The sequence below is a fragment of the Chinchilla lanigera genome, unplaced genomic scaffold (assembly GCF_000276665.1).
Source record: "Chinchilla lanigera isolate Chin_1 unplaced genomic scaffold, ChiLan1.0 scaffold00174, whole genome shotgun sequence".
NCBI lineage: Eukaryota > Metazoa > Chordata > Mammalia > Rodentia > Chinchillidae > Chinchilla > Chinchilla lanigera.
Genome location: NW_004955575.1, coordinates 986,611 through 1,013,699, shown reverse-complemented (window position 1 = coordinate 1,013,699; position 27,089 = coordinate 986,611). Strand labels below are relative to the sequence as shown.

The 27,089-nt window shown below is 47.0% G+C and overlaps 1 protein-coding gene across 1 annotated transcript in view; it reads right to left on the bottom strand.

Moving 5' to 3' along the window:
- The window catches only part of Map1b (microtubule-associated protein 1B), a 106,365-nt gene that overhangs the window by 7,272 nt on the left and 72,004 nt on the right, over positions 1–27,089 (bottom strand). Inside the window, exons 3-5 of the mRNA XM_005413934.2 lie at positions 17,302–17,384; positions 14,834–14,974; positions 1,009–7,495 (exon numbers count right to left, since the gene is read on the bottom strand). Coding sequence (XP_005413991.1) covers positions 1,009–7,495; positions 14,834–14,974; positions 17,302–17,384 — 6,711 coding nt within the window. The remainder of the gene's footprint in view (positions 1–1,008; positions 7,496–14,833; positions 14,975–17,301; positions 17,385–27,089) is intronic.

The window sequence follows — 27,089 nt, the reverse complement described above, 5'->3', positions numbered from 1 at the left end:
CTAAAATTGAAGCAAAAATTTCACTGGGTGCAAGCATCTCTCAGCTTTTCCCTGATAAATCAAGGAAATGCTTTAATTTTTTTTCTTTTGCTTTATGTGTTTGGGTCAATTTATATTACGTTGTGAAGTATGATCTAAAATCCTTGGACAGCCGTACATAGCCAAAAAAAAGTATTAATGTAAATCCTTGTGAACAATTTAAAGCAACAATACAAAGTTGGGTTAGCAGAAACCAGTTCTAGCAAAAACCCCAGCCACTGGTGAGAAACATAAAAATCTGGGAATTGCTGGCAAACACGAATGAGCAGAAGTCAGAGACATCTGCAGTGGCCAAGTGGAATTTCAATCTGAAATGACGTTGTGTGTCTTGTTAGTGTGCCTTGGGTGAGACAGAAATGAGGAAGAGCTTCAGCACCTTCCTCTCCACTTATAGTGGGCACTCACTGCTCAAATGAAAGGATAATATTTGCTACTGGATAAGGAAACAGAACAATGCCTTTTATAGGGACGCACCACCATAGTGAGCCTTTAAAAATAAAAATCTTACTTTTTAACTTAAAATTTTTCATATAAAAGAAAGGATGCTACATCTTGGCCTAGGCTCATCATTTCGGGGTTGGCATGGAGCCTCTGGTTCTCATTAGGCCTTTGGGAGCTCCCGGCCTAGGTCACCCAGCTTCTTCCAGGCCAGCACACCTGAAGCCAGTCTTCAGAGCAGCCTGAAACACACATCCTAGGTCCTGAAGGTTTAAACAGGGATTCAGGGGCTGTATTCCAGGAAGCTGCAAACCCAGGATCCTATCTGAGTTCATCAAGCTGCACTAGGCCATATGCTGAGCCATCCCCAGGCCTGCGGGCCACAATGGGCCACAAGATACACACCTTTAGACGGGACAGAATAGCAGTGGGGAAGGAAGACCTTCATTTTCCCAGAACAAATGGAAATATAATGGCTCTCAAGAAAAGGATGGTTGTAGCCAACATCAACACCAGGCACCCTCCGCCTACCTGCAGTCGCGGTCTTTACTGACTTGGAGACGTTGGCAGCATTCTTGGTCTCCTTGTCTTTCTCATCCCCACGTGAAGCTTTGACCTCAGGAGTGGCGGTGGTTTTTGTTGCTTTTTCCACAGACTCTTTCTTCTTAGGAGAAGCCACTCTCGACACCTTATCTGAAGGTTCTTTCAAGGGCCCTGGTTTTGGTGAAGCTGCTGAGGGCTTGGACTTCCCATCACCTTTCTTGACAGGTGAGGAGGACTTGGTCTTGGTACCTGGCTTCTTGGTCTTGGTCTTTTCTTTTAGATCTTTCTTCAGAGCTTTGCCCAGGTTCTGCTCAATGGCTAAGGCCTCTGGGTCCACCATGGTCACGTCAGGATGTCGTGGAGAAGGGCTGCGGTCCTGCATGGGGGCCGGAGGTGGGTCCATGTGTTTGTATGTGACCGTTTTATCTGTGGGGATAGTTTCTGACTCATCTTCAGAGTCGATGTTTGCATCAGCTGTGATGGAGGGGCACTCTTCCGTCTCTGGGGGGACGTCAGAGTCGGTCTGGGATGGGGCCGACTCACTCACTGAAGTGGGAGGGGTTTCGTCACACTGTCGGCCCTGTTGTTTTCCTCCTGGAGGCGGAGGGGCTCCCCCTGACTGAGTGAGGGGCTTCTCGGATTCTTCAGTGGGCTCTTCACTGGCAAACCACTCCAGAGGATTGGGATTGATGAAGGAGGGTGAAAGCTCTGTCTTGGGATGCTTGTATTCACAGGAGGACACAAGGCATAAATCAACCTCCTGGCGGGCCTCCGAGGGAGACTTCTTCTCTGCAGAGTAGCATCGGTCTGAGGTCTCATAGGAGTATGTAGATGCCTGGGGGGTCTTAGTGATTTTCTCCATTGTCTCATAACAGTAAGTGGAAGAATCAGGGCTTCGTGTCATTTTGGTAGACATCTCATAGGAGTAACTTTCAGACTCAGGGAAACTGGTAATTTTCTCCGTGGTCTCACAAGAGTAGCTGGTGTCCCCCAGTGTGTGGCCACCATCCTCAGAGTCATCATAGCCATTGCTGATGTCATCCAGGAGCCTCCTAGACCTTTCAGTCGCTTCATAGCTGTAACCGCTCACTTCAGGGGTCCTTATTGTCTTCTCGCTGATCTCATAGGAGTACCCACCTTCTTCGGGGGTCCGTGTGGTCTTCTCAGTAATTTCACAGGCATAGCCACCATCTTCAGGGGTCTTGGTCTTCTCAATGGTCTCATAGGAGTAACCACTGTCACACGGAGATTTCACGGTTCTCTCTGTCTTCTCATAGTAATAGCTGCCCACATCTGGGGTCCGAGTTGTTTTCCCGTAGGATTCGTAGTCATAATCGTCTTCATCTGGGGACCCGGTGGTCTTCTCAGGCTTTTGATAAGCATAGCTAAAGTCACCAGGTACCTTCTCTCCACCATCCTTCTCAATACCAGATGTGGTCAAATCTCTATCCAAGGTGAGATGATGCTGCATTGTGTCGAATAACATCGAGGCCCGGAAGCCATAGGGCTCTGCGGATGCTGAGTCTACTGGTGGAGAAGAGGAGGTGCGGTGCACTGCTGTGCTCTCTTTCACTGCAGAGGTAGAATCTGAAAAACCAGGGGAATATGAAGGAGAGGACTCTCGTGGGGTGAGTGGAGAGATATCAGATTTGGGAGAGAGCTTCTCTCCTTCCAGGCTCTGTACTTTCTCAGAGGTGAGCGAGGCATATAAGGTCATATCTCTGGGAGGAGCAACGTCAGATAGAGTGTCTTCTTGAAGGGGAGAAGCTATTTGAGAAGGGGTATGAGCAGAAGAGGTGGAAGGGGAGGCCTCCACCTGAGACACCGAGATGAGCTCAGAGAGATCATTATCTTGGGTGTAGGACGGCTCCTCCGCCAGGGGGATCTTATGTGACAAACTGGAGTCCTGCATGTCAGAAGGACTGTAGTCTACTTCAGTTGGCCCGTTTTCAGTGATGTGCAGCACACCCACACCCGCCGTTGGGTGATCTGGAGACTGGCGACTGAAGTCCATGGCAAGGGAGTGCTCAGGAGATTCCTGGCCAAATTCAATGGACATGGAGGACTGCTCCGATCGGTGATCTTGAACCGGTGTCCTGGATTTGGCAGTCTTGGGGGAGAAGTCTGGAGGAGAGATTGACATTGGCCTTGGGCATTCTTCTTTAGAGGGAGACATTTCTGTTTCCTGGAAAGTGGTGGGTGTTTGCACAACAGACACGGAGAGGGAGTCGTCTACTTCTGTGGAATGTGGGGAGCCAACTTCGGCATGCAAGGAGGGAGACACATCATCTGTTGTTGGCTCTGGAAAGGAGCTCGTGGCCACAGAGGCTGTGGAGACTGAGGCCACACCCTCCATGTGAGAGTACGTGTCTTCAGCTACGCCCTCATCGACAGGTGTGGCTGACTTGTCGGAGACAGTACCTTCGGAAATGGACATCTTGGTGTCTTCTTTGAAAGACCCAAACTGAATGACGTCTATCTGTGTTGGAGAAACATCTCCCAATTTCCTTTCATCCAAAGCCAATGCGGCATGAGAACTCATGGCTTCTACATCATCAGTTTTCTTTTCTGGACTAAAGTCTTCCTTTATTGGTATAAAGTCTGTGCTCTTCCCCTCCTGTTTGTCCTGGTAAAGGCCAGTGGAAGTCATTTCAGAAACGGGACTTATTTGGTCTGGAAAGCCTTGCTTTCCATTCTTCCCTTCAAAGGGGCTTTCGGAACCTCTACTGGGAGCCTTGTCATCCACACTCAGAAAACTTTCATAGGCAGACTCCGACCCAATCAAGGGAGGGCTGCGCAAGGGAGACAGAACTTTTTCAATGGGCGACTCTGAGTCGGGCACAGGTTCATCCATGGGGCTTACTGAAGCCCTTTCACTCTCATCTTTGGCATCACTGAATTCAAAACTCACTGGAACTGCCTGTGGTTTTTCAATGACTTCTGTTGGGAGGTGGCTGGATTTCTCTTCGGTAGGAGACTGGTAGTAAGGGGTGTGGCCAGCACTGCCAGTCACAGACTGAGATGGTGACACCACTTCCAGAGTCTTCTCCTCAGGACTGGCACAGTGTTCTTCAACTACTTCTTGGGTCACCTCGGGAGACACAGAGACTGCTTCTGCCTCCGTGGAGACTTTAATCTCATTGGGTGTCAGAGAGAAGTTCACACTACGTTCACCCAGAGGGGTCTTCTCGATGGGTGATGGTGGAGATGGACTCAGGGATGGACTCTTGACTGGACTAAGTCTTTCATCTGAAACTGCTGAGGTGGTATCTTGGACCTCCAACGTGTCGCTGGGTTTCACTGCTTTTTCTTCAGAATAATAAGCGTCGCGTAGAGCAGATCTGGTGAATTTGTCTTCTTCCATGGATGAGGGTGGCGATATGGTGGAGGCTGAAACACTGTAGTCCTTGCCCTCAGTGGCATCTGTCTTTGACCCATCAGATAAGCCGTTGAATGGTGTGACAGCAGGCTTGGTGTATTCCTGAGCATATAGCGAAGACTCGTATTTGGTGATATTGACAAATTCCTGAGATGGAGACTCTGTCTCTTCATTGTTGGTCTCATCACTCATCACGTCTCGAGGGGTAGACATCTCATCCATTGGGGTAGGCTCACTGGATATCTCAATGGTGGACTGAGTGTAGCCAGAGGTGGCGGTGAACTCCTCGGGCTGGTCTTCCCGATTCTCTTCATCAGAGGCCGTGGCCTCGCTCTCAGAGCCTCCGGGTAAAGTCTCGTCATGGATTGAAGATGCGGGTTCTCGGCCAGGAGACTGGGCTCCAGGTTGCTTGGCTGATGTGGCCAGGAAGCCATACTGATCAGTGCCACCAGCCTCTGCCGCCTTGTCCACCACGGCCATCACGTAATCTTCAGCTTCAGCCTTTTCTGGCTCGTATTCTTCCTCTCTGGCATCCTCTGCTTTGTCCTCTTCACCTTCCTCCTCAGACAGTTCGGCTTCTCCTTTCTCCACTGCCTCATCCATGTCTTCTTCTGCTCGGTCATCCCCGCTGGCTACAGACTCCCTCTTCTCCTTGAGGTGCACGTCCGCCTCCACCTTTGCACTTTCCTCCTCATCCACGGGGCTGTGCTTGGAGGTGCTCACGCACACATTCTCTTCACTGTCCTCTTCGGGCTCCTCCGCCTCCTCAGTTTCTGCCTTTTCTTCATAGTCTCCAGTCTCTGAGGATTCTTCAAAACCAGCTCCTTCGTCTTCATATTTTTCAATGTCATCCACCCCTTGCTTCTCAACCGGCTCTAGTTCCTCGGGCGTCTGCTCACATTCACCTTCCCCTTCAGTGGTAGTGATGCCCTCATCGGGGGACTCGGCAGGGCCTTTGATGACTTCTGTCTCCTTCTGGACGACGTAGGCTTCAACCGGCTCTGTCTCCTTTCCCTTCTCTTCATCTTCAATGAGCTCCAGCTGAGGCTTGATGTCCTTCACCACATCAACCTCTTCAGCCTTTAGTTCCTCAAAGTCCTTGGTTAGATCCTCAGGGGATGACATAAGGGACCTCTCGGCTTCGAGTTCTTTGGCAGGGCCAGTGGCCACGATTCCAGCAGCCGCCACGACAGCTGCTGTGGTAGCCACGGTGCCGATGGCCGCAGCCTCTGAAGGCTTGGCTTCCTTCTTAATGACTTTAACTTTTCCCTTCTCCTTTGGCTTCCCAGCAGCAACAGACTCTTTCTTGACCGTCTCTTCCTTCTTAGGTACTTTTGGCTTTAAAGCAGCTGGTTTTTTTGCTTCAGCTAGAGGAGTAGTTTTCTTTGAGTCCTTAGGGAGCTTCTTAATTTCTTTTTTGGGCTCCTTTTCTTCTTTCTTGATTTCCTTCTTTTCTTCCTTCTTAACTTCCTTCTTGGGCTCCTTCAGTGGTGTTTCCTTCTTAACTTCCTTTTTGAGTTCCTTTTTCTCTTCTTTCTTGATTTCTTTTTTGACTTCCTTTTTCACCTCTTCCTTTTTCAGTTTTTCCTCCTTCTTGATGGGTGTTTTCTCTTCCTTCTTCGCCACCTCTTTCTTGGGTTTTTCCTTTTCTTCTTTCTTCTCTTCGGATTTGGGCTTCGTGTCCTTCTTCACTACCTTCTCTTTGGCGACTTTGGGTTTGACGTCTGTGGCCTGCTTCTCGGCCACCTCGGCTTTGGCGGGAGGCTGCTCCTCCTTGCTGGCCACCTCCTTCTCTGACACCGGAGCTTTGGTCTCCGTTTTGATGGGCTTGTCTTTTTTCACTACTGCTTTTTCTTTGCTTTCGACTTTGGGAGGCTTTTCCACTTGATTAGCTTTTGCGATGTCAGGGGTTTCTTCTTTAGACTCCTTTCGCACCGACTTGGTAGGAAGTGGCTTCGCGGCTGGCTTCAGACTTTCTCGGCTGTCAGCCCTCTGTTTCAGTTTTACTTGTTTTGCGGTGGTGGGGGTGGGCACCTGGCCGGTGAGATCCTTCTGGGTGGCCAGAGGCTGCTTCAGGAAGTCTAAGTGTTTGAGCTTTTCTAGCCCTTCCAGGATGTTGTATTGGGTGCTGTTTCCAGGAAAGAGAACTCGAATGATTTTTTCAGCAGGGTTTGCTGGATGCCACACGATCAAAGATGAGACCGAAGTTAAGTAGGGAATTGGGATATCTACTTCTTGACCACTGGGCAGAATTAATTCAGCCTTGTCTTTGTTGGTGCCAGTCCACTGCTGCAGAAAGTACTGCATTTCCTTGCTGCTCTTGACTGGATTAAGCACGTACATCTCGAGTTTCCCGACTCCCATTTTTTGGAAAAGAATGACAGGCTCTATGGTATTGCCTACACTTCTAAATAGAGGCTCTGGTTTCATAGACAATTTGTTTAGGTACTGGAGAGTGAAGCAAGCTTCTTCTATGCTCCTCTTCATCTTGATGTTGGGCTCTGGGTTTTTCAGATGTTCAGGTACATTAAGAAATACAACCCCCAGGTCAGGGGAGATGAGGTTTTTCATCCAGTCACTATTGGTGGTGGAGCCTTGGGACTGCTCCTCCTCCAGCTCCGCAATCTTCCGCTGCAGCATGCTGTTGATTCCAGGCAAATTGTCATCCCCAATGTGGGTGAGCAGAATTGAGTCCACTCGGTCTAAGTGTCGGATGAGCTTCCAGAAGCAGGATTTTCTTTCTGACCCTCCGTTGATGAGCATATTGAATCCATTCACTGCGAACAGTGCAGAATCACCCCTCCCTCCTGGAAAAATGTAACAGCAGGGCTTGGAGAGCTTTAGAAATCCACCTGAAGTGGGAGGTTCCAGGATGTCAAAGGGAGACGGGACTTCCACGGATTCTGAGAGATACTCAGTGAACTCAGAAAGTCCTTCCATTTCTGGCAATATACAAGCTGAGTTGAGTTTAATATTGATGAAGTCTTGGAGATTGTGTCTGTCAAGATTGGAGTTCTTCCAGTCGCCCTCTTCAGGACAGAACAGGGTTAAACTGGCTTTGTTGGCAGGATGGGTAGTGCTCAGTAACTCACCAATCTGGGTTTAGAAACAGAGGAGGAGGTGGGGATGGGGAGAAGAGATTTAAGTAGCTGTCATTTCAGACTCATCATCTCTATCTACTGCTAGGTATGATATAGATCATTGACTTGCCCACAGGGTCAGTTTCAGAGATGCACGCACAGAGTGATGCTGACTATTTAAACGATGACATGTTAGCAGCATTCCAGAATGTGAACAACCTCTGTCCTGAGCCCCCATATCATTCCCTCTGCTACCACCAACACTTCTCTCTCCCTAACTTCTCCCCTGTAATCCTTCCCACATACATCCTTGCCCAGCAGGGAAACTCCAGTTCCCAAACCAGTGACCATCTGGTTGATCTGTGCTTCAGCCACAGCAATTGCAAACACCTTGAATTTTCCCCTATGGGGATTTACCATTTACAGATGCCCTTCAACTATGATATATTAAACTATCATAGGGGAAAGCTGTGTGAGCCATTCTCCCACTTATATAAAACCTTGTCTTTTAATCCACTGGGCTTGACAAAAGGCAGCCTGATCAGAAAATTAAAGGGATTCAGATAATAATAGTGCATTCCTTGCTGTCTCCTTTTAGAACATGTAGGCACAAAAGCAAAAAGTTTGGTCCACCCCCCGCACCATCCATAGACAGGAAGTTATACATTACTTATTACTACAAAAAAAAAAGGACTGGTTTCTGGCATCAGTACACACTACTTAAAACCTGAGTGCTTCACCCAGCAGATTCTCTGCAAATACAAATGCTTTTATTGAAGCCACAGTGATTAAAGTGGCTGGGTAATTAATGCACAAGCCAGTGGCCAAATTCATTCCCCACTTGCTCACATTTAAACCCAACATAAGACACTCTGCTTTCTCTCTGCTCCCGTTCTTTTCAGGGCAAGGGGGAATGAACGGCTAAGACCACATTTGGTTCAAATGTTTTTCGACATACTGTGTAGCACTACCCAAGGACAGGAATGTGGAAAAGCAAACCAGGACCTGAACAGTGATGGTGGGTTTAATAAAAACACTATTTTCTTTTTCATTCCATATTAAGGCCATATGTTTCACAATCTTAGCTTAGCAAATGGCAACGGAGAATCATGCCATAAATTCCAGATTTCTTTCCATTTCAGCAAACCTCATAAATAAGCTCAGAGTTTCAACAACCAAAGGCTCTGTCTCCTGGATGGCAAATGATGAAGGACAAAGTAAAGGTTTTGCTTGGTCCAGGCAACCCTGAGCTAGAAAGTCTTAACTCTTTTGGTCTCATTTTCCTCTTATAACCTGAATATTTATATTCTAAGACTCTCTCTCTCTCTGATTTCTGAATTTTTCTATATTAGATTACCTAAAATAGTCATTTTTGTTTTACTAGTCTGCTAATCCTAAGTATAACAATTTACGTGAAGGGTCACAAAATAGCAAAATAACAAAAATGTGCTATTTCTCTACAACTTAACTTCACAGTCTCCTATAAAAGGAATAAAGAATGTGGGAATAAGGATTTCCCTATTTTGGAAGCTAAGAAAACTAAAAAAAATAAATGGTAACCATCTTTGGGAGGAAATCTTTATCCCAATTATTTCCTGCAAATAGAAACCATCTTTGGGAGCATCTTTGCTCAAAATATTTACTGCTCAAACCAAACATGGGCACAAAACAGGGTTTCCTGCCCAATAATTATCACGGCCCCTCACCGCCATCACTGCCTCACAAAGAAGGCTCCCTTAGTTCTCATTTCCATGCAGAGCATATGAAAATTATTCGTGTTTTACAGTGCAATTGGGGCAAATCCAGGATGAGACTAACTGTTAAATCTTTAATAGTAAAAATTTAAACATCAGGTTTGGTTCATTTTAATCTTTTGAAATTCCACTCTAGTTGAGAGGTGGGGTGGATGAGCCTCCGTGTAGCTGGGATGAGGCAAGGATATTCAATCACTATCAATCCCAAGCTCTTCTATGTCTGTCATCACCAAATTAAAGGAGAAGGTAAGGAAGACCTGAGGAATATCTACTTTCCATCTTCTCACCTCTACCCAGACAGTTTCTAGGAACTGCAGGAAATGATTGAAAAATAATGTTGCACAGAATTCTGAGGAAATCTCAGGGCCTAAAGGACAGTCAAGAGAGGTCAGTGAGTAGAGAACTATGAGGTACAGGGCAAAGCAGAAGAGCAAGCCAGCTCTGCCGGACAAGTTCCTGTGCAGAGAGGGAAAACCTGGGTCCTCTGGAAAAACAGCAGCATCCTGTGCACGAAGAGACACGAGTGCAGAGACAAGGACTGGAGAGAGCCAGGCAGGAGGTGGTGGGGTGGGGCGAGGGCAACGGAAATGAAGCCTCCTTTCCCTGCTTCCAGACCTGCAGGCCCCCGGGCACCACGCAGACTCTGGGCCTCTGGGCAGAGGCTGTGGCTAAGAGGTCTCGACCCTCTGAAGGGATAGTGCCAGCCCGTTCTGTCCGTGCTCATCAGGGAAGTAGTGAGAACAACAAAGAGGCTCGGGCAATGGTAGCCACGGCAGGAAGCCCGGCACGGGTTAGTGGACTTGGAAACAGAAGCTTCTTCTAAATGGATTGGGAAAGTCTCTTAATAACCCCCAGTAAGAAAGATTTCTGGAGAGCAGAAACACATCTTCTGCTAACCTACATGTGGTCAGTTCAACATATGCTGTCATCCAGGAGGGGGAACCTGGGCTGTGACATGAGCCTGCTGTTACGTCAAGCATAGTCTGTTCTTGCGGTTCCTACAAGGATGGATGACTAGCGTGAAAAGCAGGAATATGGCTGTGGGACAAAGAAAGTCTTTTTTGTTCATTTTTTTCCTGATTAAATGCAGTCATACTGGAAGAGGAAGGAAAATAAAAGACATAAACAGCTTGACTGTAGATAATATAAATGAAACAAGATTTTAATTTCTAAACCATAGCCTGCTAACTACATTTCCTTTTGGATTAGGTTACGTGCTCGGCTGATGAAGAAATACTGTAGACAGTGTGCTACTGAACTGCAGCAAATTCATGGGCTCTCTGAACACCGTGACAGCAGATTAGGTGGCTCTGCAGCCGGTCACATAAGCAGTGCTTAATGTCAACCTGGAAAGAAGTCTATGATGGGCTGCCATAGAGTGAGAATTCACTCGGATAAAAATGCTGAAGACATGTTGATCAGGTCTATGGATGGCATGACAATGAGAAGCATAACAAAATATGTGGTAGAATTAAGATATTTGTGAAAGCTCTCGACATTGGGATGATGACAGCCAAGTCAGCTTTAACAGCGCAGCGTTCTAAAGGGATAAATGTAAGGTTCAATAAACCCGCAGGGTAGAGTACAGGATTGGGAGATGTGGCTTAGCCACAATATCCATGGAAAAACTCAGGGATTTTAGTTGACAGTCAAACGGATTTAACAGGAAGCTAAAGAAGCTTAAACTTCAAGGCCCTGCACCGGCATAGTCTTTTCCCTAACGCCTCGTACTTTATATATTTTATACTAATAATTGTGATTTCTTTTGTGGTACTTGAGATTAAACTCAGGGGTACTCTAGCATTGAGCCACTTGCCTCCACATTTTAAAGTATTTATTTTGAAACAGGGTCTTATGAAGTTTATTACTCAGGAGTTGAACTTCTGATTCTCCTGCCTCAGCCTTTCAAGTAGTAGGGGCTTACAGGTGTGTGACACCATGGCTGGCTCTTTTTGTTTTTGTTTTTTCCTTCAGCACTGGGAACTGAACCCAGGGACTTGCACATGCTAGGCAAGTACCACTGAGCTATGTCCCCAGCCCGTTTTTATTTTGAGACAGATCTCTCCAAGTCACTGAGTGGCCCAGACTGGGCTCAAACTTTCCATTCTCCTGCCTCAGTCTCCCAGAGTGCTGGAATCACAGGTATGTGATACCATGCCCAGCTTCCTGGTTTTTTTCCTTAATGGGATCCCCCAAATTATTCCAGTTGCAGAGCTCCTTAAAGCCTGAGTCCCTGCTTCTCTGACATTCAATCATACATGGTGATGGTAAAAGTTATTTTCAGACTTACTTAGTTAATAAAAGATTATATTGAAAAGTACAGAAGGCACTAATTCCTGGAATTTAGTGTCCAGTTTAAGGCATGACATTTTAGAGAAATTAGACCATGAACAACCTGAAATAAGTTTCCTTTGATGGTTCCTTTTCTTTGACCTTACCCTCTAAAATGACCTGGCCCTTTTCTCTCATTGATGTATTTCTCTCTGTGTAGATCACAACATCTACTGGGCTTTAAATACCTTTGATACGCAAATGGATTATAAATGAGTGTCTCTAGCTCCAGTCTGAGTTCTTCACCTCTGGACTCTTCTATCCAACTCTTTGATAATTCCAAGGCACTAAAACATGGCCAGGACTGAACTCTTGAATCTCTCCCCTGCCCACCACCTACCCCATCCACCCTTCCTGACTGAGGAACAGGTTTGAAGGACACTGCGCAGGGAATACAAGGAACTTTTAATATTTCAGGAAGAACTGTGAGTAACATTGAGGTGATTAATGGGAACTGTGTTAGTGAAGAATATGAGACTACATCCTTTCCCTGAAGATGTAACAAGATAAATAAGGAAAAGCTTTCCAACAGAGACTGGGAAATGCCCCAAGAGATTATGACCTCTCCACCCCTGGATTTCAAAGACAAATGTGATAGCGGGATGACCACTCTGTGACGCTGGTTTTATATTCGCTCTCCGATGATTAAGACTCCAGAAACCTGAAGTTCCAACTGCACTGATAATTCTGTTTCTCGGTACATTTGTTTTTAGCTATTCTTGTCAAAAAAAATATAGCATTTTTGTTTTTGTAAAACTGTGTTTCTGGTCTCTCTGCAGTTGAGTAGTACATTCTAAAGACTACATAAAAGGAAAAATCTAAATGCCAAATGACCTTTAAGGTTCTCTTGTTACTGAGGCATTCTGTACTCAAACTTTTTCCCAAGTCAGCAACAGGCTATCATTGCTGCAAAGACTGACAACGCCTGGTCTAGTCCAGTGATTTTCAACCCACTTTAGCTGTGGCATCCTGTCCTCCATGCCTGCGAGGTAAAAGAGATCATGGCTGAGTTGCTCTGATAGCGCAGGAGGGAGAGAGTGAATTCTACCCAGTTCTTCCCCTCCCTTCCCTTTCCTCCCTCACCCCAACACCACTGATCTGGAGTCTTTTCCATATGTGTCGAGCATTTCTTTCATCTCCAAAGTATCAGGGCAGGAGCACTACGAGAGTGGCAAAGAAGAATTCGACCGTTTTTGGCCTTAATGATGTCTGCCGGAGTGTAATGAGCCCACTCCTATGATTACAAACCCTGGGGAATCTGACCTTCCACAGAACTCAGATTCTTTTGGTAAGGCTGTTTCCTTTTCTTCTGTAATTAATGGCAAAATATGACAAATATACAGCCCACTGTGCCATGTTCTATGTCCATGGCCTGTAATAAAAATGATTTAATCACTAATGCACATAACACTCACTATTCTTTATCTAAAAGGGTGTGTGTGGGTATGTTTTCTTTACTTGGGGTCCAGATGTATGAAACATGACAATTCCTTATGCAAAGTCTTTCCGATGAGAAACACATTTTGGTGTATATTTCCTTTGCTTCGTTTCATGGCAAAGAAGCTAAAGCAATAATGTAGGTAGAAACCACCCACCGGAAGCTAATTGTAGACCTGCTCAGGAATGGAGAAAGGTACCCAAGGGCCTGGAAAGGAGCCAAGGGTTCAGGTTGAACTAAGCTTATAAGGAGATCCCTTAACTGCCCACCATGTCACTAGGTGACCTCCAGATCTCTGGAATAAGATGTTGATAGTGTGTGTATGATCTGAGCTCACAGCCAAATCCCAGCTGCCCGGAGTACAGCATGAACTTGAGAACACAATCTTGCAAAAGATTCTGATATTCTAGGGATCATACACCAATTTCAGAGCAGTAGGTAGTAGGCAGAGAATCATAGCTCTAACTCTAGGATTTCAATGCAGTGGTTTACTGGGCCTTTATTACACGCAGGCACAATGGATAGGGAGACAAATAAGACCTGCCTGACCCTGGCAGCCTTAGAAGGAGACAGACCACAAGCTCTGCAAAAGATGGAGCCAAGCTTTCATTTTCAAATGGTAAAGACAGACCAGCTGTTGTGAGCCCCAAAGCTTTTGAGTTGCTTTGTCACTTCGGGTGGTAACTGCTTCCCGATGTAGATGACACCACACCTTTAAGAGCTGGAGCTTCAAATACTAAGGAAGATGTCGCATTTCACAGCTTTGTATCGTCCCCGGCCCTCCCATGTGTGGGCGTGAAAATCATGTCCTCTGACCATGTTTGATGGAGGCCTGCAGGTGAGCCTAATGAGGCTGGGCAGCTGCTTACAAGGCTTGCCAGGGAGGACGAGAACACAGGCACCTCCCTGCGGAGCACAGAGCTAAGGAAGAGGACAGGCAGAAAGACCCACGGCCCTTCGCGGTGCACATAGGAAGACAGATACCAATGGACTCCTCCTGACGGGACAGCTCTTGGCCTCTCCATTGAGAAATCTACCATCACCAACGGGTGGGTCCCAACCTGCTGTGCTGATGGCCCTGAATTGTGTTGTAACTTCTATAAACAAATACATTAGATTAAAAAAAAAAAAATTATTTTAGAAATTGCCATAGGATAAATTCTCAAGCAGAAACAAGCAAATTAAAATCGCTCATCTCATTTACCAAATGCACTAACGCCCTATAGTTTTCAATACTTCCCTTGAATAAGGTGTATTTGTAACCCAGCTCCAATCCAGCTACTTCAATCATCTTTTCCTTGGGTCACAATTTTGCCCTGTTTTCCTACCTGGCTCCTTTTCCATGGGCCCTTCAGACAGGCCCAGTTCAAACTCTGGGACAGGCAATAGAATGAAAGAAATCAGAAATACTTAAGCCAGGAAAAATATGTAGAGTACCGAAAAGAGATCAAGGGAGTGACATCCTACCCGAAGCCCAAGACAGCTCTGGAGTATTCTTTTAGAACACAGGAAACCTGGATTTTCTCTTGGGCACTGTCATTTCAAGTTTCTCTATCATTTCTGCCATGTGTAAATGCTGACTGTCCCGACCCCGCCCTCTGCTCATCTATATGACAGGCACATTGAAAACAGTTCAATTAATAAAGGACGAGTGCTCCGATTCTTTGGTAATGAGCCACAGGACTAAAATACTCCGGATTACCCAGTTTTGCTTATTTCAAAGGAGCTACGATAAGCCCCACCCTTGCTCCCCAGTGTTCTCAAAAAGCAGCCGGAGTCTAAACAATAACCAAGCAACTGAAAGCTGAGGTATCCCCCAACAGGAACCCACCTCTTGATCGGTGAAAATCTCTATGAAGTTCTGGAAGGAGAAAGAGCCGGACTGGAGAATGAGCTCCCCGGTGTTTTCAAAGCACTGCCCGGTCAGCACAAGCAGCTTGTGTCGGGCAGCATCAGTGATCATCAAGCGCACCTGAAACACGCAGGGAGCAGGGTGTGAGTGGGAGGCAGCACCCACCCCACCCCTGGGGCCGTGACAGCCCCCAGCGCAGGAAGTTTACCAGCAATAAAAGGTGTTCATTTCCTGAGACTCTCACTTCTTCCCTTGGGGTACAGGCTGAGAAGGCTGGACGACTCATCCACAAACTTATTAAGTGTGGCCCTTAGTTTCCCCAAGAGTATCGTTTTCCAAGTTCCACTACAACCAAGACAGCAGTGGCGGCTGACTTTCTCCCCCTCATTTCCTCCTTCCCAAAGCAGTCTTCACAGCTGGAAGCACTTGTTCCACAGCTGTTCAGAAGTGCCTGCTAGCAGCATGCAGTCTGTGAGACCAGGAAGGACTTGCGAATGTCCTACAGGCTGAGTCACCACGTGCAGCCCAGGTCTCCTAACTGTCCCCTTAGGAAGGACAGGTTCCCACGAGGGTCCCAAGTCAGCACGACCTCTCCCCAACTCCTGTCCAAGAACCCTTTCCTTCCAAGCCGTGGCGCAAGCACATGGCTCCAAATGCAGTCTCCAGTCGGCAAGGTGCCTGACACCGAACATAAAGAAAACACTACCCCTGAGAAGCAGTCTTTGAAAGCGAGCTGCAAATGGCTTGCATTGAAGACCTCTCTGTGAACGTTAAGGGGCAGGAAGCCCATTGTCCTTCCCAGAAGCACCAGTCCAGGCACCGAGACATTTGTTCTGAGCCCAATGCATGAATGTGCAACACACACTACGTTGCCACACGTCATGCCGCGCACTAAACTGGCCACGACCCCCTGTCCAAAAGGCCACATGGAATCATGGAAAAACACATGAAACTAAGCAATGGTCTCAGCCGCATCTGCTCCACAAGCACACCAGGGTTCCTTTCAAAAGTTCCTCACTGTTTCTTCTTCATTTCTCACACTTGTTTCTCAAGCAGTCTGCCTGGACATATATTATTCTTCCAGCTATTTTCAAGTTGTAATGACCTCCTGATTCAATCAGTCATAGAGAGATTACTAGCCCATTACTTTTCTCAACCGTGTGCGCCTTAGTGCACTGTCAAAAGTCTTGCTGAGCTCAAGCAGGCTAAAGTAGGGCAAGGCAAGCTCCATCACGATAACCAAAAAAGTAGAAGCAACTCCAACATTCAGCAACTGAGGAATGGACAAACAAATAAGGTCTATCCACATAAGGAAATATTATACAGCCATAAAGAAGAATGCAGCACTGATCTATGCTATGACATAGCTGAACCTCGAAACAATTATACTAAGTAAAATAAGCCAGACAAAAAGGCCATATTTTGTAGAATTCCATTTATATGAAATATCAAACAGGCAAATCTATACAGAGAAAGCAGATCGGGTGTTGTGAGCAGCAAAGCAAAGTGAAGAGTAAATGCTCATGGGTTTTGGAGTTTTAGGGGAGTGATGGGTATGTTTTAGAATTAGTGGTAATGGTTACACAGCTTTGTATATACCCTATAAATCACTGAATTGTATACTTTAAAAGGATGCATTTTATAGTACCTGAATTATATCTCAATTTAAAAGAAACAAGATGTAACAGAGACGCTCAAAGTAAGACACTGTAGATTGCGGAGGATCCAGGAACTCTGGCTACTTGGAAGGCTAAGAAGCGACTCCACCTGCAGCCTCTAAACTGCAGGGAAAGAGATAGGAAATGGAACTATACCAACTGGTTCACCCGGGTGGCCTTGCTTCAGCCAAGTTCTTACATGTTATGCTCTGAAATTCCCTACCACTCTCTAAAAATTTCAGTCACTACGGCCACACACTGTCCTGAACACCTGTCCTCAAAGCACAGCCCAGAGAATGGACATTACTGTGACCTCCATTTCACAGAGGTGCAAACTCAAAGGCGGGCGATGACTTGCTCCAGGCCACTAGCTAAGCGGTGGCAGACCTGAGATCATTAACCCAGGTGATGTGACCCTAGCCACTACACTCCTGAGCACCGTGCAGCCTGCCTAGTAGTGGGGTAGGGTGCAGCATAGCTCAGAACCGTTCTTACAAGACTCCACCCTGCAGACATGCCCCGCTGCAGGCCTCCCAATTCCACACCCGCTCACCTCCAACAAGTGCTACAAATCCGGCTAGCACCTCCTACGTGTCCTTACTGGGAGCCGATGGGTTGAGACAGTCAGATGCAGAGAAGGTGCTGACTGCTTCAGGAAGGCCCCTGGGCCTAGGGCTTCTCTCTTCTGTCCCTCGCTGGTCCCCACCAGTCCAGCCCCTCCACAGAGAGCAGCTGGTCTCCATCCATGCATGAGGCCCCACCCAAGATGCCCTGGAGCCTGCTGCTTACCTCGGTGCTGACAGCCTCATCCGAGGGGTTGATCAGGACCACTGTTTCTAAGACGTCACTTCGGTGATGAAGGATCTTTTGTCCTGCAGGCACAAAAACACACAAAGAGGAGACCGTTAGCTCTTCCAGATGAAAGCTGCCTGCCTGCTTCTGGGACAGCACAGGAATTTCTGCCTCTGACAACAAAGTAGCACAGGGCTCAGGATTCTCTGCCCTGTCTCGGTGCTGCAGAACCGGAGGGCGCACACAGCAGGCTGATTGCAGAGCTGGGTCTGTGTGGCCCGAGCTCACAGGCTCTCACACTCTCCGGTTTTCAGGGCTGATGGAGGGGCAGCCTTCGTGCCCTAATGGTGGTTTTCATCTGAAACAAGAGGCCAATGCCAGGAAAACTCAATGGGGCTCTTGACATTTCCTTTCTCATGGTAATGGGGGATGTTTCTCCCTATCAGCCTTTCTTCTGGTGAGAACTGCGCCCAGATTAATTAGGAGACTTACTGTGAAATGAATGACATCCAGAAACCCAGGCTAACAATTAGCCCAGCAGCCAGAATGGCCGTGCAGGCAGGTTCACAGCCTGCTGGGGTAGTCACTCATTCACTTGCTCATGGAAAAGTGCAGAAACTACAAGCAAATGAAAAGCACAGAGCAACCCTCCCCCTGGACAGGATGGTCAAACTGCTTCCTAAACACAAGCAAAGTTGAGGGGGAACACAGAGCAAGGTGTTGTCAGGGACAAGGAAGCTGGTCTGAGGAGGGCCTGAACTCGGCAGGCCCCTGGTGCGAGGTCCCTGACTTCCCACATCTGGATGGGTCCTGGATCATCCTGTGGCTGAGCCAGGCCTCCAACCAAAGGAGACTGATATCTAGAAAGACAATGAAATTAGTCATCAGGCAGCTGAGCGGCCAAAGCTGGTACTGCATGCTCTAAGAAGGGGGTGCTCCCTCCAAAAACTGGGAGGGAGACAGCTGGTTACAAGCGTAGGCGAGAACAGGTCTGCTGCTTGGAAGTACAAGAAATCTTGGGCGACAGGAGGAAACAGAATCCAGGGAGATGCCTAAATGAGGGAAATACAGAGGACAGCATGACTCAAAGCAGCTAGGAAGAGAGTTCGGCAGTCCTTCCCAAAGCTAAATTAGAATTGCATGGACCCAGCTGTTCCGTTCCTGGGTAGAGACAGAAGCAGGGACATGAACAGATACTTGCATGTCTCTGTTAAGTGCAGCATTACTCACAATAACCAAAAGGTGAAATGGCCCAAGTGCCCAGATACTGAATAAAATGCAGTACACCACACTGAGGAATACTGTTCAGCCATAAAAAGAATGACATTATGCTGCTACCTACCACACACAGGAAGCTATAAAACATTATGCTAACTGGAATAAGCAAGGCACGAAAGGATAAGTACGGTATGATTTCAGTCATATGAAGCATCTAGAATAAGCAAATTCACCGAGAGTAGATTAGAGGTCACCTGGGCTACAGGAGGGGGATGTGGGGTTTTTGCTTAAAGGGTACCATTTCCTTCTTGGGGTGGTAGAAATGTTTTGAAAGCAGAGGGGATGATTATAATTAACAACACTGAATTGTACATTTAAAAACAGTTAAAATGGCAAATTACATATATTTATCATGACTTTTAAAATTAATAATGCACTGGGATTTTTAATGCACTTGGACCATTGGAATAACATATTTTACTTGGGTAAACAGAATGGCCTGAAAATTATATCTCAGAAAAGTGCTTAGAATTGCCGGACATGGTGGCGCATGCCTGTAATCCCAGCACTCGGGAGACTGAGACATGAGGATCACTGCAAGTTCAAGGCCAGCCTGAACTGCATAGTGAGACCCTGTCTCAAAAAGACCAAAAAAAAAGTGCTTAGATAAGGAAGAAAGTAGTTCAGTGTACACAGCTCATTGAGGGCTTTTTCCTTTATATCACCAAGGACCAGAAGTCTGACAGAGTCAGCTGCCCGCTGACATTCTCCTCTACCACCTACTTTTCCAAACAGCTAGCATCTGCCAATAAGCCATAATCAGACATAGAAGAAACCCAAAACAAAGGATAATGGTGCTGGGGACTGTTCTAAGGCTTTCAATCTACTGCTTCATTTAATCACTCACTTAATCCCCCAAAGAGCTCCCTGATGTAGGTGTAAGATTGTGCCTCATTACTGTGGAGGACAGTGAGCCCACAGAAGAGAATTAAGCGGCCCAGGGTCACATAGCAAGGAGGTAGGCAGACCAGGGCTTGGACCCAGGCTACCTGGCTCTAGATCCCTTTTCTGTCAGTGGCCGACAGCATTAGCTACTAGGACGAGGATTTGGAAAAACAGACAAGGCACAGATACAAAGTGCCGAAGGAGAGCGAGGGAAAGGAATGAAATCAGAGACGTGCTTAAAGGAGCAAGAAGACAGAAATAATATTGGCAAAACTAAATAAACCAATAATAGGCAAGGGGACAGCACCCCCAAGTAAGAGAAGGTGAACTTAAGCAAAAGTATAGGACATCTTACTCCAAATGCCTCAAAACAGAGAAACTCCAGAACGGGAAAAACATCATACCATTTGAATAGTCGGAGAAGTGAGGCTTAGTTAAAACTAAACTACAGAAAAGGAAGTTCATTTATTATGAATGCCACATTCTATCATTTGTCAGAAGTTGTCCCCCCCCCTTTTTGTGTTTTTTAGCTTTGTTTTTGACAACTATGTGCATTTAAAACAAAAGTCAAATAAATAATACAGTGAAAATCAGCAAAATGCATAAATGGCCTCTAAGTTCTTCTATTAGTAGCCTCCTTGGAACAAAGATTTCAAAATTTTCTAAGGCATCAAGTGGAGACAAAGTGAAACTAAAGCCAAGGCCCAGGGAGAAGTGAAGAGTCATTTTGTCACCATACAGTATTTTAATGTGGGTACCCAAAGCGGCAGGCAGCTGCCCCCTCACTGGCCTTATGCGGTAGGAATGCACAACAGTGCATTGGAGGGAGGTTCAGAGAGGCAGCTTCCTCCCCAGGAGGGGAGCTCAGACCCCCACCCTGCTGACCACACCCTTCACAATGCACTCCCAGTGCAGCCAAGCCCTTGCACAACGCACGCCCCTGCCCAAGCACAGCGTGGCCCCTCTGCCAGGCATCCTCTGGCAGGGCTCCTTACCATCCACCAGAAGTTCCCTTCCTCTTCAGCTGCATCACTGGCAAACAAAACAAATGCCATGTGACAGAGGCTGTTGATCTTCAGTCCTCCCAAAACAACTTTCAGACCAGTGCGCACGGGAATCCACCTCAGGGCGCCCTTTGTGCACACCTTTGGAACTACTGAGCAGAAGGACACCAAGGACGTGCGCCAAGGTTCCCTTCCTGCTCCGTCAACAAGAGCCTCTGCACAGCACTGCTTGTGTGAAAGCGAGGGTATGAAGAAAGAGAGAAGCTTTGTGCTCTTCTTGAGCTCCTTTCTGCCACAGGACCAACCAGGGGCTGGGCCTTCCCGGCATCTGGCAGAGCCACGGCCTGACTGAGGAGCCGGTCGCGCTCCCCCGCCCTGGCATCCCATGGGTGCCAGATCTCCCATGGCAGATGGCTGCCGGGTCAGTGGCTGAGATGCTCACAAAGTTACATACTTGGGGAATGTCTCACACTGGGAAACTCGCCAGGCATTCTGAAGCACAGGCCACCACCCTTTGGCTGGGAAGGTCTCATTCAGTTGCCTCAGGAAAGAAGTTCCCAAGAAAGAAAGTCACCCAGGGTCCAGCCTCCCCGACACCATTCTAGTCTGTGATCTCCACAGACACCTCGCAGGGAAGCCCGCAGGCAGCCCCCACACACGGGAGCAACACCAGAAGCTTGGCATTGGTCAGAGGGAAGCAAAAGCAGAGACTGGAGGTGAATCCATTGTGCCTCTTACTGCTTCCCTCTGAAACAGTCTTTGGGGTTCTCCCCCCACAACCCAGGGGGGTTGTGGGGCTCAGCATGGTGGGGCTGGGGCAGTGGAGATGGGTGCTGTATGCCCAGAGTCCTCCTCAGAATCAAAGAACGATGGACTGAATACTCCTTGAAGTGGCAGGGTCCGTGCAGACAATAGGACTTTTGTCTGTGTTCTTCCAAAGCCGGGTGGGGAACTCATAAAGAAGCCTGTATTTCTCAGTTATTACTGGGATTTATTTTTCTTTTTGAAAATCTGACAGATTCATTGACTCTATGTGTCTTTTAAAGTGAAGTTGTTTTAGTGGGTTGTTTTACTATATCCAGATGATTTCAAAGTCTCTTAAAGCAAAATATTACTCTCTACATACATAAGTTTCTGGGGTGCATGCAGGGTCTCTCCCCTCTAGAGTATAAGACTCATCTCAGTGCACATGCGCACACACTCACAAGACACAGGCGCTCTCCTAGTTCTCAGAAGGTAACTACAGCTGAACTGATAGCTACCACTGAGGCACAGCCATGACCAATCTGCACAAAGCTCTGCGCCTTCTGTCACACATGGTCTGTGCAGGCGCGCGCGCGCGCGCACACACACACACACACACACACACACACACACATGCCCGCCCACCTGCCCACCTCCGAATGCAGTAACTGAAGGCTGCCCTGTCTCTGCTCGGGCCAGGGCAACCGCACCACTGCAGTCTAAGCCAAGTGGGGTGGGGGTGGGGCGCTGGACCTGGAGCAGGGAGGGAGCTGGGCGCTGGAGCAAGTCTTCGTGTGACCAGAAACCAGACCAGCTAAAACCTCTCAGGCTTTAAGGGGATGTAACTGAAGGTCTTAAGGGTGAATATTTACATCTTTTTCCATTTATGGTGACAAGCCAGAATTTTATTTCTACAACTTCCTTTTTCTAAAAAAGTTTAGAAGCACAATCTACAAACAGTTGTCGAAAAATAAAGAAAACCTTTGATTTCTATTCTGTATGGAAGGGAGAAGATGAGGGTCCGAGAAATAGATAACTAGGACTGAGGAGGGTCAGGGTGGCGGGGCCTCCAGCAAAGCTCTCCCCGCCACCCCCGTTCCTACCCCATGCCCATCAGCTCTCATGCTACCATGGCTTCACTGGCCAACTCCTTCCAGCCCCCTGCCAGGTGAAAACCTGGGTGGGTTCTCTGTGAAAAGGCATTTGACATTGTGATCCAACCTTACAGAAATTCCCAGTGTGAAAAGCAGAAACCATAGAGAAGCAAAAGGAGATTATAGGGTTACAAAGGGAAACGCATGGGAAAAAGGAGGCCTGGGACCATTTCGCTGCAAGTAAGGTCTAGCAGACCAAGAAAAGGCCACATAGAGAAAACACCTGGGCGTTAAGGAGGGATAAGGGCGTGTCTTTAACGCTGTCTCTTCACCGCAGTGGATTTCTGGAAAGGAAACTTCTTATCTCAAAGCCATGAACATAAAACACTCCCCAGGAAAAATGTAGCTGAAAGGATAAAAGCAAGAAATGAAAGGTGCTCTATGCTGGGACTAAAATTACCAAAAGGTAATCAATCAGCAACAGCTCTCCCAGCAGTGCTTAGTAACAGCATTTTGTGAAATTCTATCCAGGTCTCTGCGCTGCAGGAACCCACATACCGCACAAAGCAGACGTGTGGTCAGTCTAACAGAAGTGGAGCCATAGGGAAGGACTTGGCACTGGGATGCTTCGCAGGCACCAGCCCGGCAGGAACGCCCTGAGCTCCCTTCTAGGTGGAAGGAAGAGATGGCAAGTGAGAAGCAGCACAGAGAGGAGAAAGGCCAGTTCAAGAGCCTGCGGCACTTCTCTGAGCTCCTTTATGTCACCTCAGTATTTCTGAGCAAGAAAAACAGAGCTGAGTGAACACAAGCTTTCCCTGTAACAGAGCTTCTCAGCGGTCACAATCACCAGACTCTTTCTCAGGCACTCCAGGTTTGGGCTCAGGAGTATCCAGAAGGGCTGAGACACTAATCCAGTCTTCCAGAAGCTTTTCTCCTGTTCTCTGGAGCAAGAAATCACCTCAGCCCTGAGGGACAACGTGGCCACCAGGCAGGTCAGCCAACTAAGTCCCTTCACCCTGTCAAAGAGATACTGTACTGGAAAAAACAAATGTGTTAGGGGATTTGGTGTCTGCTGATGGTCCAGATCCCCAGGCACCAAAAGTGTCAGCACAGAAAACAAAGAGAAGTCAGCCGCTACCAGGAAATTACACAGAATCCCTCTCTGGAGAGGTCCGTTCCTGACCCTGGAGGGAGTCTGATTTCTCTGGGGCCCTTACATCACAAATCACCACGTTCATCTTTTTCCCTTTTTCTACCTTCAGCTCTTGGCCTGAGGCTTGAAAAAGAACTCTTTCCGAGCTGGTCTCTCAGAGGTGACAGGAACCACGGGTAAGAGCCCGTTCTATAGTCACACACACTCAGGGCACCATCTCTGAGCAAGGTGCCACCCTCCCTGGATCAATAAACAACTAAATATGGGCTAACACGCAGAAGCAGTTAGTGATAACATCTAATCTTTTGATCACCAGAAAGCCCATCCCAAGAGCACAGCAATAAACCCTTATGTGTGAAGAGTGCCTTAGTTTTCTAAGCACTCTGTCCTTTAGGTAGCATCCTTTTTAATCCTCATAACATTCCTAGGAGGTGCTGGGTACCAACATCCCCTCCCTTCATCACGGGCCACAGGCTTGAGGTCTAATGACTTGCCTAGGACCTCACAGACAGTGCGGAAGAGCATGACCCGGGGCCAAGGTCATGGCCGTGACACCATCCTTTTCACTCACATCCAGAATAAAGGTTTTCAAGTTGGGATGTCAAGATCCCCTCTGCAAAGGGCACACACGTGGCCTGGGCTGGCTGCTGCGCTGGGGGGAGAACACGAGGCTCCCTGGGCGCCCACACACCCCAGAGGCCAATGCCTTCTTTGTTTCCACTGAATAATCAGCCGGTTCTCTCCCACCTGTCCCCTGATATGCCTGGAAATGGCCATTTATTTTCTGTTCAAATGAACTTCTGTTGCTGTATGTGTTTCTTCCCTAATGCATGTTCCAGAATGGCACACCACTCTTCAAATTCTGGCTGTTTTTTAAGAGAGTTTTAAAAATAAAATAACTCCATTGTAAACAAGTTAAGAACACTCTGTGATGTCTTTTTCAATATAAATAGGTTGATCGTTTCTTGGGAGCAGTACAACTTGTTTTTCTCACCTTGGCTATCTTGGGTTTTAGAGAATTTGGTTATTACTGAATTTGAGTCTATACCTCATTTTCTCTACATTTCCTGGACTTTGTAGCTGTGTTGGTCTCATTTTCTCCGTGTTCTTCTACCTCATCCCTCCCTTGGTGGCTCTGCCATTTTCTGCTGTGTTCTCCTGATCTTTATCTTCCTGGATAAACAATAACCAAAGCCCCTGGACTTCCTAGGTTCTCTCCTTGCTCCAAAGTGTTCCCAGCAGGCCTTCCTCCTGCTGGCAGAGGAGCCTGTTCTGCATTTCCCACCTCTCCTGTCCGAGCTGCACACAGTAGGAGCATAGGGCAAGAGAGCCTGAAGGTCATATCCGCAGCAATGCACAGATGCTGTGGATTAAAAAAAAAAAAAAAGTACAGTGAGGGCAGGCAGTGTACCCACCTGCCAGGGAAGCCAAAGCTGATATGGGTCAACATCTATGTCAACATTTACTACTTTACCATTTACTCAAAGTGTGGCCAAAACGTGTGGTGAATGAGTGGAGTCCAAAAAATTTATTACACTAAAAGACACACTGACATGAGTCCCCCACAAAATACTCCTTCCCTGCTTTGAACACACTTAACCCCATTGTTCTTGTCACTTTCTGAAGCAGTTCTGGAAGTCCTCTTTCATGAGAGTCTTTAGTTGAACTATTGTGGCTGTCTTGATCTCCTGAACTGATAGAAAGATTTACCTTTCATGGTCATTTTGACTTTGGGGAAGAGCCAGAATTTGCACAGTGCCAGAGCCTGTGAATCAGATGGATGAGGACACACCATCATGTTTTTATGAGCCTGCCTTTCTGTTAGACGGCATGAGGCAGTAGCACTCACTTTAGTTTTGATCACATCTCATAAAGATGTTCACAGAAGAGGACTCTCAGAACTGCTTTAGAAAGTGGGAAGAACAATGGGAGAAGTAGTTTTGAAGCAATGGTAAGTATTTTGAGGGAGATTAATGTCAATGCATCTTTTATGGTGTGGTTTTTTTTTTGAGGCAGGATCTCACTACGTACTTCAGGATGGCCTTGAACTCACTATGTACCCCAGGCTGATCTCGAATTCATTGTGATCATCCTGCCTCAGTCTCCCAAGTGCTGTGATTGCAGGTGTCCTCTACCATGCCTGGCTGGAATAGATTTTTAAAATATAAACATTCACCATATATTTTGATCATCCGTGTACACAAAGTACCTCCTTCTGTGTCCACTCATAAAGCCTGAGGAAGGCAGATCTAAGGTTCTGACCTGGTTTCTTTAGGCTGAAACTGGGCAAAAGCTACAGTGTCCTGTTTCTTAAACAAAATTACTGCAGACCAAGTGTTATGGTTTGTGTCTGGATGTCCCCCAAAAGCCTCACGCAGTCATGGGTGCGGGCTCCCGTGAGTTTATGATTGATCCATGGTCCAATGCTGGGATTATGGGTGTGAGTGCTACTCCTGCCCTGAGGCAGTAGCTTGCATATAATATAAGGGAGGGAAAGAGGCTTGCTCTTCCCGCCTGCTCCTCCATTTTGTTCTTGGGGCTTTTGCTGTCTTCTACCGCCATGAACAGGCCCTCTGCCTTGTGCCACCCTGCCTTGGAGCCAGCCAAGTAGGGACTGAAACCTCCATCAACTGTGAGCTGAATATACCTTTCCTTCCTTAATTCTGGGTGTCAGGTATGTTGTCTAAGCAACGAGAGAAAAGTAACCAAGACAACACAGAAAACATTCATATTCCTGTGCGTAAGAATCCCTCCCTCTGCCCTTAGGATGTGAGGGTCCAGCAACCAAGAAGGAAAGTACCCATGAGCCTCAGGAGACCTGGTCATTCTTACAGTGTAAGCACCCAGAGTGCCCTCCTCCTAGCACAGGAGGCCCCAGAGGAGCCCTGGCAACCCCCTCCTTCCCACCTGCTCTCCCTCTCATTTTACAGAACCAGAAGCTTCATAGACAGGAGTGGCCTGTCACAGGTAAAAGACTTGTATTTGTACAACTGCCAGAGGTGCTTCCTATGTACATTAGGGACACTTCTATTTCACAGTGTGTGCTGAAATATTGATACTGCCCCTCATTTGTGATGTACTTTAGAGATAAAACTTTTTCTTTGTGCACTATAATGATCAATGACAATAATTCTTCCTATTTTACAGATGGGGAAATTGAGGCTGACAGGGCAGACTGTTGAAGAGTTAGCTATTGAACCAGGTTTTCATCAGACTCCTAAGCCTCACTGGGCCTCACTGTTTTTTTAGGTTGTTTTAGAAGGTTACAGATCCAAATCCTGACTTTTTAAAACTAAAATTTATTGGAGATACATTTTGCTTAGAACACCATAAAATAATCCCAGCATTTGAGATTTAGAGTTGGGAATTATTTTTATTTTGAGGGACATCAGCTACTTGCCAAGTACTTAACCAAATATGAGGTAGAACCAAGAGATTACCAATATCAGCTACTTTTATCTCAAAAACAGCACTTCTGCCTGCTACAAACAGTTTGGAACAAAGGGAGGTTTGACAGACCTAGCTTTTTTTTTTTTTTTTTTTTTTTGTCTTTTTGAGACAGGGTCTTGCTATGCAGTTCAGGCTGGCCTTGAGCTCACTTTGTAGCCCAGGCTGGTCTCGAACTCA